At 34.1% G+C, this 14,741-nt stretch overlaps 3 protein-coding genes across 7 annotated transcripts; 2 read left to right on the forward strand and 1 right to left on the reverse strand.

Moving 5' to 3' along the window:
• Positions 1 to 1,112: 1,112 nt before the first annotated feature.
• Positions 1,113 to 6,346, reverse strand: Kyat (Kynurenine aminotransferase). Of its 2 annotated transcripts, none has more exons than XM_077428026.1 (9): positions 5,802 to 5,948; positions 4,298 to 4,458; positions 3,842 to 3,992; positions 3,644 to 3,770; positions 3,460 to 3,569; positions 2,390 to 2,633; positions 1,965 to 2,318; positions 1,529 to 1,692; positions 1,113 to 1,447 (listed from the first exon to the last, which is right to left on the reverse strand). In XM_077428026.1, exons 2-9 carry the CDS (start codon positions 4,456 to 4,458, stop codon positions 1,385 to 1,387), a joined length of 1,374 nt encoding a protein of 457 aa, XP_077284152.1. In that variant the 5' UTR covers positions 5,802 to 5,948; the 3' UTR covers positions 1,113 to 1,384. The 2 variants fall into 2 exon arrangements, with proteins under 2 accessions (XP_077284152.1, XP_077284153.1); XM_077428027.1 differs by having other exon boundaries at positions 1,115 to 1,447; positions 5,913 to 6,346.
• A 1,422-nt stretch (positions 6,347 to 7,768) lies between these two features.
• Elp3 (elongator complex protein 3) lies at positions 7,769 to 10,293 on the forward strand. The gene is made up of 8 exons (XM_077428408.1): positions 7,769 to 8,134; positions 8,207 to 8,510; positions 8,583 to 8,747; positions 8,834 to 8,948; positions 9,020 to 9,270; positions 9,441 to 9,606; positions 9,684 to 9,896; positions 9,974 to 10,293. The coding sequence occupies exons 1-8, from the start codon at positions 7,879 to 7,881 to the stop codon at positions 10,166 to 10,168; spliced, it is 1,665 nt and encodes a 554-aa protein (XP_077284534.1). The 5' UTR covers positions 7,769 to 7,878; the 3' UTR covers positions 10,169 to 10,293.
• A 1,523-nt stretch (positions 10,294 to 11,816) lies between these two features.
• Positions 11,817 to 14,505, forward strand: Hen1 (Hen1 methyltransferase). Of its 4 annotated transcripts, none has more exons than XR_013261704.1 (10): positions 11,832 to 12,042; positions 12,156 to 12,332; positions 12,410 to 12,669; positions 12,747 to 12,898; positions 12,971 to 13,046; positions 13,119 to 13,212; positions 13,281 to 13,453; positions 13,541 to 13,688; positions 13,788 to 13,869; positions 14,291 to 14,505. XR_013261704.1 is itself a non-coding variant. In XM_077446742.1 (9 exons), the coding sequence occupies exons 1-9, from the start codon at positions 11,905 to 11,907 to the stop codon at positions 13,797 to 13,799; spliced, it is 1,230 nt and encodes a 409-aa protein (XP_077302868.1). In that variant the 5' UTR covers positions 11,817 to 11,904; the 3' UTR covers positions 13,800 to 14,505. The 4 variants fall into 4 exon arrangements, 1 of the variants encoding a protein (XP_077302868.1); XR_013261702.1 differs by having other exon boundaries at positions 13,788 to 14,198; positions 14,291 to 14,504; XR_013261703.1 differs by having other exon boundaries at positions 14,330 to 14,499.
• The last annotated feature ends 236 nt before the right edge of the window (positions 14,506 to 14,741 follow it).

Genomic DNA, 14,741 nt, shown 5'->3' on the forward strand with positions numbered 1-14,741 from the left:
ATCTTTCTTTATTAATAAAAGTACATGTGTAAATTGAGATTCGAATTGATCTGAGAAAACTTCTGGATATTTTTTTCTGAGATTCAAACAATGGTCTGGAGTATCTTTTTCCGGCATATTAATAATTGTCCCAGGTTTAAGAAAACCGAAATAGTTTTTCACTACCTGCATTCCCGCAAAACGTGTCTTAATTTGAACAGTTATTTTGTCGATTTATGGCCCCCTATCCCTGTGGGCCCGTAAGCATTGCTTGCCCCCGCTACATAGTAGTTACGCCACTGTAATTTACTGTGTTTTCAATGGTGGTAGTTGAATATATTTTACATGGCAGCAACACTTGGCCCAAAATAAATAAACACACTGAAAAAACAAATGAATGAAAAATATTCAACTTGAAATTTTTGAATGAAATTATAAATTAATAAAAAAATATATATATGTATTTCGAAATCACACAGGGAAGAACAGCACGTCGTGTGCTTGGCTCCTCGCTGTGGGGGTTCTACATTTCTTCAAATATGGGATAGGTAAACCGTTATCGATCATTGTCAAGCAAGGATAAAATTTTACCGAAAACACTCCAGGGAGTGATTTTAGGATGGTTTGTGCTGGGCGTGACATGAATATTTGCAAGGCATGTCACATTCTTTTCGCATGTTTAAAAGTATCTAAAAAAACCATGTGCCGCGTTCCTTCCTGTGTGATTTCGCCCTAATGCGTGTGCTGCGTTTGGATTTCGTTAGGGCTCGGGCCGCACCGTGCGACTTGCGAGCGACTTGGTTGAGGGCGACCAGAGGTAGATGGGACATGCTACACCCGTCAACTTGTTTGTCGCACACATTTCCATACATTTTTTCGTGTCGCGCAACTTGTCGGCCGACAAAGTTGCACGGTGCGGCCCGGCCCTTAATATGCTCCGTCTCTTTCTCCCCTTGGAATTGTATATCGTGGTGGAAAGAAACAGAACTTGGTGAGTGTTTACTCGTTGAAGTACTCACTAACCATGCTCCGTCTCTCTCTCTTTCTCCACTTGGAATCGTATATCATGGAAAGAGACGCGGCATATCACTTCATTCACATGAGTGGCCGACAAAAACAAAATAATTTTTTTTCAAAAAAAATTAATTTAATTTTAAATTATTAATTCCGTTGATCCAAATTGCGATATTTTACCGAGTGCGCAATTATGTGCACACAGGCCACTAGTAAATTAATAAAGAAATACATATTTCAATGCATAATATAGTATATTATATTTTTACAACAAAATTAAATTACAATTTACTGATAATAAACATTTATAAAAATATACACATCATAGTACAAATTATTTTCTTCATTTTATTATCGGACAAATGCGGCAATCTGAAAATGATTATTCGTATCACAACTTGCTTTTGCTCCAATTTTGAAGAATTTCAGCAGCCTTTTGCAGGTTTTCGTCTTTCTAAAATTTCAAAAAATTCGAATTTGAATCAACAAAACAATCAAAAAGTCTAAATTCATTATGGAAAAGTAATCTACATACCTTAATGAAACAGTATCGAACGTAATCTTCAGCTAAATTTTTGTTGCCTTCGCTGTAAAACGCACTCGGTGGGATTCCTTGCAAGCCTACATTCTTCGTCATATACTTAGTGAACCTATAATCCTTATACTTATCAGTTTCTTTACTAAGGTCGACCTTGTTAGCTGAAAGTAAAAAAACAAACAAATTTGTTTTGAATACGTTATTATTAAGTGTCGCAAATAATAAAGGAAATATGTTTCCATTTATATCCCCCTTTGTAATTACCGATACCACTTTTCAAAATAGGAACCGGTTTAACACAATGGAAGAGTACAAGACACTAAGCAACAATATAAATGGCCGAATACAACTGTGCAAACTTTTCCATATTACGCTGTACAAACAGAACGTTTAATTTCCATTGACGGTAAATATTGATAGGCAACGAACGTACCGAGCTTTGACCAGTCGGCCACCATGAAGTATCCACCTTCAGGAATGGTTGGATTCATGCCGACATCAGTCAGGAATTTCGCCATGAAGTCACGTTTAGATTCGAGCTCGGCGGGAAGAGAGTAGAAGTAGCATTCCGGTGAGTCGAGTCGGTTTAACTCCAGCTCGAACCCTCTACCTACAGCTTCCTGTATGGTGGTATTGCAAGTGTACACACAATTTTGATGGACCACTTGGAGATTCTTCATTAGATTCTCCGGACCGTACGCCCATCCTGTTTTCCATCCCGTTACTGAAAACGTTTTGCCTGCTGAACCAATAGTAATGGTTCTTTCCCACATACCAGGCAAAGTTGCTAAATTGAAATTTTGTATTATTAATCGTATAATTTTAATATACAATATAATAAATGAACAAAATAATTACCCATTCTAATATGTTTATGTGGTTTATATACAAGCCATTCGTATACTTCATCTGATATACACATAACATTGAACTTTTTGCATAGATTTGCAATCATTTCCAACTCTTTTATATTGAAAACTTTTCCCAACGGATTGTGAGGAGTATTTACAATGATGGCTTTAGTTTTTTCATTGAAAAGCGCTGTTAATTCCTTCTCATCTAGGACCCAATCAGATGACGAAATTACACCATCTTTTTTGCTCTAAAAATATAAAAACAGTTATTGTAACAAATATATATATATATATATATATATATATATATATATATATATATATATATATATACACTAGTGTTGTGCCCGATGAAATATCATCGCATGGGTTATTCCATATTAATCTATTAATTAAAAAAAAATTACAAGAAATGTGTCGGTCCTGTGCTCGATCTTATACCTTTTAATAATACCTTTTAAATGTATTTGATTTAATATTTATATTTAATGGTTTAATATGAAAATAAAAATGGTAAAAACTACCTACCTACCTACATATGTATAAACAATATAATGTAAATAGTTTTTTGAGCTCTTTTTCCTATTATGCTGTAGATTAACATTAGAATAATATAATACTATGATTACTAACCAAATTAAATTAAATTGTAAAATAGAAAATGAACAGTAGATCAGTAGCTATTAAAATAGATGTAATATGTATTGTGAACATAATTTTGTAATAATAAAAAGCATTTAAAAATCAAAATAAACAATATAAAAATTAATTAATTAAATAAATTTTCAATAGATGGCGTTAAATTCTCAGACTTATTTCCCTAGAGAAAATATTGGTAGCAACCAGTATATATAGAAGTTTTTTGTTGATCTGTTATTATGTTCGTATTATATTCGTACGTTTTCTTGAAAGTGTTCTAACTGTGATGTACCTACATATGTCGAATCGAAACGACTATTATAGTATGATGAGCGTTATCGCACACAGATACACAGATAAATAGCATAGCGCTATTATGTATGTATGTATGTATATGTACAATAAAAATTAAAAAAAAACGTAAAAATAATTCACCGGTCTCAATGGAATAAATCGGGGAGTTCCGCCTGCCATACGAACCATCGGATCATAACAATCAAAGAATGGCTCAATAATTATTACTTCATCGCCTTTATCTACGTGACCTAAAAATAATATATATTTATGTTAATAAATACAATTGACATGATAATATCTGTATAAATACCAATATAATTACCTAAAATTGTAGAAAAGAGTGCTTCGTACGCTCCAGCTGTAACAAGAACTTCAGTATTGGCATTTATATTTCTACCGACCAACTTGGAATAGAGTTTAGATAGAGCGTTAACCAAACGTGGATGGCCCTAAACAAAACAAATCACGATTAATTTATTAAAAAACATACACTTGTATTGATTTATTATACAATTCTTACGAATCCTCTGGTGTACTGATTGAGAAGAACATCGGGACCGATGGCGACTTCCGACAAAGCTTTACAAACGTAATCCGGGGCTGCAAAATCGGGAAAACCTTGTCCCAAATTTAGCGGCTTATAGTCCAACGCCAATTGAATGTATTCAACCCTATAAATAAATAAAATCATAAAATTAACAACTCAGTTCTACGTAAGATTTGCTATGTTTCAAACGCAATAAAAACATAAGATAAGAGAACGATTTGATATTTAAACAATCTTGCTATTTGTAACGCAAACACTTGTACAAAACAAAAATTGTACAAAATATTTTTCATATAAAAATCTTTATACAATTTGATTGCGTAAAAGATTCACTATCAAGTTGAATATATGTATGACATAAAGGTCAATTCATTTCTCTTATCGAAACTTGAAAATACTGATTAATAAAACATTCAAGTTTCGACGTACCATACGCTTTTTTCACCACCTCCAAATCGGTCCGGCAAGGAGAATTTTTCACCACTCATAATGACTGAAGATGTGCTTATGTTACGGGAATGATTTAGTAGATTTCCTGTAGAACAGACTAATCTAGTGAAGTCCTTTAGTTTAGTAACACGACTTAGCATCTGAAAAATAAAACATACATAAGCATATCATTTTTTTTAATCTTTTATTCCAATTCAATGAATTCATGTATTCGTGGCTCGGTGGTTGGGTTTATGTTTAGCATCGAGAGGTTACCGGGTTCAATCCCGTGTTAAACTTTAATGCTGCTGATCATACTTGAATATTTGAAGTCGATCGTTTCCTTTCATTCCGTTTGAGTTTGATCAGAGTTTGCCAATTTATCTGATTTCATTTTTAAAATGGTTCCTCCATCAAATTGGCAAAAACTATCCTATCCGCTATGTCACAAATATCTGAATTTGATTTACATATGTTCAATATGTAAAAAATTATGTACAAGTCTAAATCCATAGATGTCTCAATGGATTAATTAATTGTTAATTTCGTGTACTTCAGCCTCTCGAAATACAGCGATTTGGTTCGGTCATACTAGTCAAATGTGAACCGGTCACAGGACAACCGGTCGCTCTAGATCGGTCACACGTGATCACCCATCACACTAAAACTGGTCACGAAAAAACTGGTCACACCCTAAAATCGGTCAACCAGTTTTCTCGTGACCGATTTTAGGGTGTGACCAGTTTTAGTGTGACGGGTGATCACGTGTGACCGATCTAGAGCGACCGGTTGTCCTGTGACTGGTTTATATATGACTAGTAGTCCGTTTACCAGCGATTTATGTAATAAAAAATGCTGCAATGTTTGTAATTAATTGTCTAGAAAGGCGCATTGGGGTTTACCTACTAGGCCTTCCTGGTAGGATTTTTCTATTTTTTACATATATCTATGTAAAAAATAAAAAATGCTGTTAAATAAATATGTTACTACCATTTAAATAAATAAAATATAAGACTAGCTTAAAGTGCTAGTAAGTATTATATATATTCAATCACTTTATATAACTCATAAATAAATAGATTTTATATAAAATAAATAGTTTTTAAATAAATTTTTTAAATTAAAAAAAAAACAAGAGAACTTTTTCATACAAACATAAATCAATACAGAGTCAACAGAACTATAACGATGGTGTAATACATAGGAAGTATAAACGTTTGAAATAATTAAATAGTATTAAATTATATTATAAAATGATTTCTACTTCATTGATAAGAGCATTGATACAAATAAAAAAATTGCGCAATAATTTCCATGAAAAAAATGAAAAACATATGGCAGAAGGCAAAGTTCACTAGGACCAAAACGTCGTACGGTGATATTTTGAATTTCCCTCCAAAACCGGTTTTCCGCGAGAATCGCAGCTGTCAAACCGGCCGGCGAATATCGCAAGGTTATCGAGGGGAAAGTACAGAATGTTCGGAAATAATTGCACGAATCATACCTTGTTGTGACGTTTTCGACGTACGAGAAAACTATTGAATAATTGTGGTAATGTTGACTGCGGAAGGTCACGAACATAACCTGTGTGACGTCAAATGAAAATCGTACTTACGTGTCGGGCGACGAGTGCGGCTGTCCGGCTGTCACTGTTGATTCAATGGATCTCCAGGCTGGTTACAACTACTATCTAGGTCCTCAACAACTGCTCCAAATGACCCGAGATAAACACGCTTCCGCTTCAATAAATCTCCAGATGGATGTGCAACTGTTCATTTAACTATTCACAACCAAAAAAATTGTGAGGTTCAATAACCTGTTCTAAGCGATCGATGAATGTACACAGCAGATGGATGTATGGATATGGGTTCGGTGATTATTCCGCAAAAAGCGATCTTGCGCAAGTCACTAAACTCTCGATCACGGAACATCTGGCACCCAAAAACTCCATCAATCGAAATCCATTCGCGCGAAATATTGTACTAACGACAACTCAAGTGCCAGATGTTCCGTGATCCGAGGTTTTAGTGACTAGCGCGAGAATGATCCATTTACAATGGATATGACACAACGTTTTAAAAAAATAATGGAAAATTTTATCTTCCTTCTCCTCCTCTCTGAGAGTTACCAAGTTACGAGAGCTGTAATAATGCACTAGCGTTACTCTATGCTTTAATTATAATTAAACGTTTTTCTTTGAATTTGCATGAACAGACACGCCAAAAAGTCATATAATGATATCATTTGCACAACTTAATATCCACTATTTTTTTTGACTATCCAATCTGTCTTCGTAAAGTTCTCTAAAAATTCTTAAGACAGCCACAAAATATGTTTTTGCTTAGTAAAGAAAAATCATCATGGCGTCAATTCTGGAAGATCCTCAGTCATGGTTTCTATAAGCTGAATATTCATTGAGACAAAAAGAGCACTGTAGAAATATAATCTTTCAACAAGATTGTCGTATAAAATGCTTTTCCATTTAAGCATTGGTATGAAAAAATTAAACTTAACTTAGAGTTTGAAAAGCACTGACGACAATCTAACAAAAAAGTTCATTAAGATAATTATTTTTTTATTGGGGTCATGTACTTGACTTATCAGTCAAATTTATTGATAATTACATGATGCAATGATTTACTTAAAAATAAAATGATGCATATATCGATTCTATTGTAACAGAGTAACACTTCTTTTATATACAAATCGGACCCAGAAAAACATAATCCAATTAGTGGCGTGCGGTGAAATTCTTTCTATTTTTGTCGTACAGCCTTACTTGATGTGCGCGAGCAGGATATAAGAGGAACAGCCTGTTCCTCTTGTATCCTGCTCACGCACATTAAGTAAAGCTGTACGACAAAAAGAGAGAGAATTTCACCGCATGCCACTGAATCTAATAATAATTGTCAAGTAAACAATGATTCATTAAATGTGGTAGTATATCATTATCAGCGTTAGCCCCCCTTTACATGGGCAGGATGGATTAGATCGGCATTGAACCATCGCCGGGCACTAGGCGCTGTGTTATATGGATGGATATGCAACGATTTAAATGGGCCGGATCCGGATGAATCCTAACTGGTGGATTCATCTGGCCCATCTGAAGCATTGCATACCTAACCATACAACACAGTACCAGTAACCGGCGCAGGCACGGTGCCAGTCTAATCCATCCTGTCCGTGTAAAGGGGAGCCTAGTGTAATTTGTGATTTTGTGGTGGTTTATATCCTGCGAACAGATTTTTTTTCAATGACAGCCTGTATAGTTACATTTACACGTGTAAAATTTCAAAACTTTCATAATACATATACTGTGAAAAATATTTTAGTATTAAAATTTGATTTATTAATCGTATTTATTTATTTAAGTAATACTATCAGTCATATATTATAGTGGTTTGATTTATTTTAAGCATTTAGTAAATGTTAGTATGGCCGTGTATAACAATTTTATGCTGCAAAATAGAAGGACGTACAAATAGTTGTTTTGTATGCGCATGGTGTTGACACTTCAGTTGATGCACAACAGCTGATAGGGTGTGTTGCTCCTTGATAATTGCATCTCACCAAACGCCAGGATGGCTGGCAGCCAGGATACCGGTGGAAGTAACGAAGAGAGACGCGTGGCAGCAATCGCTGCCATCGTCAGGGAAGTTTGGGACGCCGCTAAAGCTGGACGGCCAGTGAAGATTGCCCGCGTGGCCGCACGAGCCGCGTCACAACACGGACTATCGTCAGCTCCTCGTCTGGTGGACATCATAGCAGCAGTGCCGGCCGCTGCCAAACCACAACTGCTACCGCTACTTCGCGCCAAACCCATCAGAACCGCTTCCGGTACTAATCCTACACTCCATACATAACCTCATCGTCGACCCAGTGACTTTGTTACGCTGATGTTTATTCCAGGTATCGCCGTAGTGGCCGTAATGTGCAAGCCGCACAGATGTCCTCATATCAATATGACCGGTAATATATGCGTATATTGCCCCGGTGGGCCCGATTCCGATTTCGAATACTCCACTCAGAGCTATACCGGGTATGAACCGACGTCTATGAGAGCCATCAGAGCTAGGTATAATCCGTACCTACAAACCAGACACAGAATAGAACAGTTGAAGCAGTTGGGTCACAGTGTTGATAAAGTTGAGTTTATCGTAATGGGTGGCACTTTTATGTGTTTGCCGGAAGATTATAGAGATTTCTTTATTAGGTATGTCGATTGTCGTGAAGTATACATACATACATATTGCCATGAAGAATTGTAATGTTATTTAAATTTTAGAAATCTTCACGATGCACTCTCCGGTTATACATCGTCGAGTGTTGAAGAAGCTGTAAAATTCTCTGAAAAATCTAAAATTAAATGTATTGGAATTACTATTGAAACCAGACCTGACTATTGCCTAAAAAGACATCTTTCCGATATGCTTGTATATGGCTGTACAAGGTTACTGTTCATTTGTTATTAATGAAGCACTTAAGTATGTATATTGTCATTAGTTTCTTAAATGCGTTTTTCTTGTTTATATTCAGACTTGAAATCGGAGTTCAATCCGTATATGAAGACATTGCAAGAGACACGAATCGTGGGCATACAGTGAGAGCCGTATCTGAAAGCTTTCACATGGCAAAAGATGCAGGGTTCAAAGTATTTAAAAAAAGACTACATTTGATATATTGTAAATTATTTTATAGTATTCTAATGAAATGTGATTTTAGGTAGTTGCACATATGATGCCCGATTTACCAAATATGGATTTCGAGAGAGATATAGAACAGTTTATTGAATTTTTTGAAAATCCGGCCTTTAGAGCTGACGGGTTGAAAATATACCCAACATTGGTAATCCGAGGAACAGGTCTTTATGAGTTGTGGAAAACTGGCAGGTATAAGAGTTATCCGCCGTCTACACTCGTTGATCTCGTCGCTCGAATTTTAGCATTGGTACCTCCGTGGACTCGAGTTTATAGGTTTGAATATTCAATATTATTATATGAAATATCTACCTACTATAATAACATCAAAATATCAATAATATTTCAAATGTATGTAATTGATTGACGATTAGTGTGTCGAGATTCTTCGTTTACAATGGTGAGCTAGATTTTAATTAATATTTTTGTGTTTTAACCATTCTCAGAGTTCAACGAGATATACCGATGCCTCTCGTTAGTTCTGGTGTAGAACATGGTAATCTGCGCGAGTTAGCCTTAGCGAGAATGAAAGATCTCGGTCTCGATTGTCGAGATGTCAGAACTCGCGAAGTTGGCATTCAAGAAATTCACAATAAAATCAGACCATACGAAGTACTACTGCTGTGATTTATTGAGCTATTTTACAAATTATCGTATTCATTTATAAACCTAATTCGCTTCCATTACAGATAGAATTGGTTAGACGTGATTATGTCGCCAACGGCGGTTGGGAAACGTTCCTGGCCTACGAAGATCCAGAGCAAGATATATTAGTCGGCTTATTGCGACTTCGAAAATGCTCAAAAGAAACATACAGACCAGAATTAAAACCTGATATAAAATCTGATATAAGTCAATGCAGTATTGTTAGGGAACTTCACGTTTATGGAAGTGTAGTACCTGTAAGTTGAATTCGGATTTGAAAAATCGATTCTGTGTATGTGTGTATGTGATTGATGTTTTTTTTTTGGTATTTAAGGTTAATGCACGGGATCCAACTAAATTTCAACATCAAGGCTTTGGAATGTTGTTGATGGAAGAAGCTGAAAGAATTTCAAGAGAAGAACACGGCTCGAATAAGATCGCAGTTATATCCGGAGTGGGGACCAGAAATTATTATGCTAAAATTGGATATCAATTAGAAGGTCCATATATGGTCAAATCTCTTTATTGATTATCCTACTTATGTACAACGCAAATATTTATAATTTTGATATTTTATTTTCGTTTGGAACTAATACTTATTTAGTTTTATAAAATTTATGAATCATTAAATACTATTTTGTTTTACATAACTTTTTTATTTTTTTTTATTGCCCGATTACTTCTGAATTTGATTCTTGGAAACAGATTTTCGTTCGAGTTATAGATCGGCGGTTCTAAAAATGGAGTCTGTGGACCCCTGGGGGTCTACATAACCATTACTGAGAGTCCACAACACATAAAATTACTTTTACATTATTATTACCAGCGACAGAAATACTACAGATTTCAATTTCGACATAAAATGGCTAGGGTTGGATTGGAGTCCGCAAAAAAAATATTCAAGACGGGCCCGTGGACTACATATATGAGTTTAAGAGCTACTGTTATAGGTTTATAACTAGAATGTTTTGTAGGTGGAGCTGTTTCAAATCTCATATCAAAAGCTCCTATGGGAGTCGTTCATACGTACCATTTTTATTTATGTTTTAAATCTTCCTAAGCATAAGTGTTCAAATAGCATTTGTCACCACCAAAAAAAAAGACCTTGTTATTCTTGTCAAAAATCAAATTTCTAGGATACGATAATTTTTCAGCGCATTTATTTCTTACAAGCCTCTTCTATATTTCACTTATTTGGTTTAAAAATGTCGTCCAGCAATTAAGCTATGGTAAATTTTATTTCGCACATTGCGATCGCGAATACAAAAATCGATTGATGGAATTTTTGGGTACTAGATGTTCCGTGATCGAGATTTAAGTGACGTGCGCGAGATTGCTTTTTGCGGAATCATCACCGAACATTTAGCCATGTGTGACAAAAATTCATTTTTATATCTCTTTTTCAAATTACATACATAAATACCCATTTATTATCGCAAAAAATATTTTAAAACTTGTTTGAGGTTTTTTTTTTATTAAATTTTGAGTGACAGAATAAACTATTTTTGGGAAATGAACAACATAAATTCACAATATGAATTGACTTTTAAAGATTCCAAATTATCTCTAGAAAGACGGGGACGTCATTTAGGGGTCAAACAACATGCGTCATTTGAAATACTATCTATCTATATACTATCAGTGGCGGCTCGTCCATATGGGCTGCGGGGCTGCAGCCTCCCAGTACAGTACAAATTCATGCAATTTTTTAGTCCACATGGGCTGCAGATCTCCCAGTATAGTACATATGCATGCTATTTTTGTTTTCATTCGACCACTGGTTTGGTTAATGAGCTACTACAGCCTGATTAATCTCTGCAGCCCCCCCCCCCCCCATTATGAATTTTCACGAGCCGCTACTGAATACTATGAATCTAAGATTCAAATAATCAATTTCGATTATTCTTTATAAAAAGCTTAGGCCAGAAATTGCAACTAAATTAAATAGTTGATCAGAAGCTTTTTCCAAAAAACTAACGTTTAGCCCCTCCCACTGGAAAAATTGAAATAACGTTCCTACAGAAAGACTCGGTATTTTTTAGAATTTTATAGTTTATGTTTCGAAAACTTAGAACAAATACAATTTATTAAGGTTTGTTGAAACGTTAAATAAAATCATCAATGTGTAAATATAATATTACAAATTTTTAGAGCATGGTCGTTAAATATGATCTTTTATTAAAAACTGATCCAGAGATAGGCTTGTATTGGAAACTGTCAGTTTGACATTTATGTTTGGGAAGTGCGCGTTAAAGTTTCATCATCATGACAGATGATGAAGCAATTAAAGATGCCGAAGAAAATGCATCCGTACATCGTTTTAAGCCCCCCGTTTACATCCAGCGATACGAATTAGTTTCAGACCTGCTGGAAGATCCACGATGGAAAAATAAAATTCTTAAGGTTAACTTGAACTTCAAATTTTTAACACATTTTTTATGAATTGGTATGTGAATAGCGGCGTCATCGGAATTTCCGAGCTTATGTTGCTATTGGCTTAAATATATTCGTTGTAGGTGGTAGATTTCGGTTGTGCAGAGCTTCAATTTTTCAAATTCATCAAGAATCTCAGTGAGGTCACGTCAATTTTGGAAGTAGACTACAATAAACTGTTATTGGAACAATATTGTACGCGCGCCGAGCCTCTGGTATTCAATTATTTATGCAGTCGTTCAAAAAAATTAAACGTTTCCGTGAGTATATATATTTGCTATTTGTTTATCGATACTTATTTAAATTTGTATATGTATATACACAGTTGTGTTTTTAGGTATTGCATGGTAGTGTTTGCGATCCAGACTATCGTCTCATCGGTTGCGATGCCGTAGTTTGCATTGAACTCATAGAACATTTAGATCCAGGTGCGCTGGATCGTTTGCCACACAATATTTTCGGTTTCATCGAACCGCTTTTAGTCATTATAACGACTCCGAATGCAGATTTCAATGTTTTCTTTCCCCAATTGAAAAACGGCGGATTCAGACATTACGATCACAGATTTGAATGGACGAGAGCACAATTTGAAGATTGGTAATTTATAAAATTATAATAATGTCTACATATATATCATTATCGTTTAAAATTACTCCCCATTATCAAATTATCAGGGCATCAAATGTAATTGCGAGATATCCAAACTATGCTGTTGAATATATTGGGATTGGATCCGGTCCTGAAGAAACCAAAGAATTAGGCTGTTGTTCTCAAATGGCATTATTTGTGCACAAAAATTACAACAAAAAATGTGATATAGAATTGGGTAAAACACGTTTCAAATGAAACTATCATTTATTTGTAAATCAATTTTACTTTATTCTTGATTTATTTTTAGATGAAAATGAAAATGAACAAACTAGTGTAGATGAAATATGTTTAGATATTAAGAATGTTTTCGAATCTAACATTGGGTATATATATGAAGCATAATTATTGTAAGTATTTCATCGAATGTTATTATGATTTTTTTTTATGTATTTCAGATCAAAAGTCAAATGGGATAACATAAATTGGAATGATTTTAAAAAGCCAAACAAATTGTATGGTGTTGTTGCCGAATATCAATATCCGTTTAAAGTGTGTAAACTACTCAAAAATTTTCATAAATCATTCTTAAAATCATACTTACAATGTATAAATTCTAGGTTGATAATCGAACTAGAGATGAAAAAAATACCGATGACGCCATATCTAGAATTCACATGTACACATCTTACTATTGTCCATTTTATAATGATGAAACATATTGCTGGGAAATACCTCTTAATAACTTGATACTATTCAATGAAGATTTGAATATTGATCTCGATCTTTTAGGGTAAGTTTCAATCCATTTCTCTTCACAACCACAACAATATATAATATGTATATATGTGTTATTTATCATTAGCATTTTTGTTTATAGCGAAAATTTAAAATTGAGGGGCTATAATATTGTAAATAATCATTTAATTTATGAAGATAAGAAAGATGATAGTGATCAAGAACTCAATGATGAACAACCCGAATTACCGAATGTTCTGTTGAATGATGCTTCACTATTGGCAGAAGAGGTTTTATGCATTTAATTCACTTCATTTTATATTATTAAATAAAGGTTTTTATTATTTATATTCAATTATTATTTTTCTTTTGTTTTTATTATATTTTAGTGCTGGGATTGAACAAATCATGCTTCAATTATATGTACACAAGAATGTTCGTACTTGTGATTTAATATACATATGTGATAGGGTAAAGCCTGGTCAAATCGAACCTCAATAAATCGAAATTCGGTGTAAATCGAAATTTTGGTCCCAAATAGTGATTTTCATAAAAAATCCTACTTTTAGTTCGTAATTCAAAAAATGAAATAATTTTCTATCCATAAATCAAATATTTTAACTTCTGTATTATGAAAATACTTTAAATTTTAGTAATTTATTTTATTGTACTTAAATTACTTTCATTTTACCATTTGCATGAAATATATCAATTATAAAAACATTGTATTAAAGGATTAAATTTTAAGTACAAAATAAATAGTGATATGGTTTCAGAGGTTCGGTGATTACTAGTCAAATGTGAATCGGTCACAGGACAACCGGTCACACTTGATCACCCGTCACACTAAAACTGGTCACACCCTAAAACTGGTCACGTGTGACCGATCTAGAGCGACCGGTTGTCCTGTGACTGGTTCACATATGACTAGTAGTCCGTTTACTGGTTTCAGAAGGTATTGATAACCAAATTGGGGCTGCAATGCAGTTTATTCCTAAATATAAGAGTCTCGTATTTGTTTTTATTATTCGCAAATATGTATTATGAATATAAAATTTTAAAATGTATTGTGTATTATAAATAAAAATTTTATGAATGCAGAATTATAACTCTTTGTTATTAATCTTATTAAGGCACCGAATGAATATAAACGATTCCATGTATATTAAGATTCATCCTGCTTGCATCGTCTTCCAAAAAATATATTGCTTTTATATTTAATGGCATTTCATCACACTTAACAAAATGAGTCTCCTCAAATACATATTTTTTGCTCACAATATATAATATTCTTACTTTCGAGTTATAAAACCAGCAACATAGCTCAGCGGTTAGCGTGTAGT

This window comes from Arctopsyche grandis, chromosome 3 (genome assembly GCF_051622035.1).
Source record: "Arctopsyche grandis isolate Sample6627 chromosome 3, ASM5162203v2, whole genome shotgun sequence".
NCBI lineage: Eukaryota > Metazoa > Arthropoda > Insecta > Trichoptera > Hydropsychidae > Arctopsyche > Arctopsyche grandis.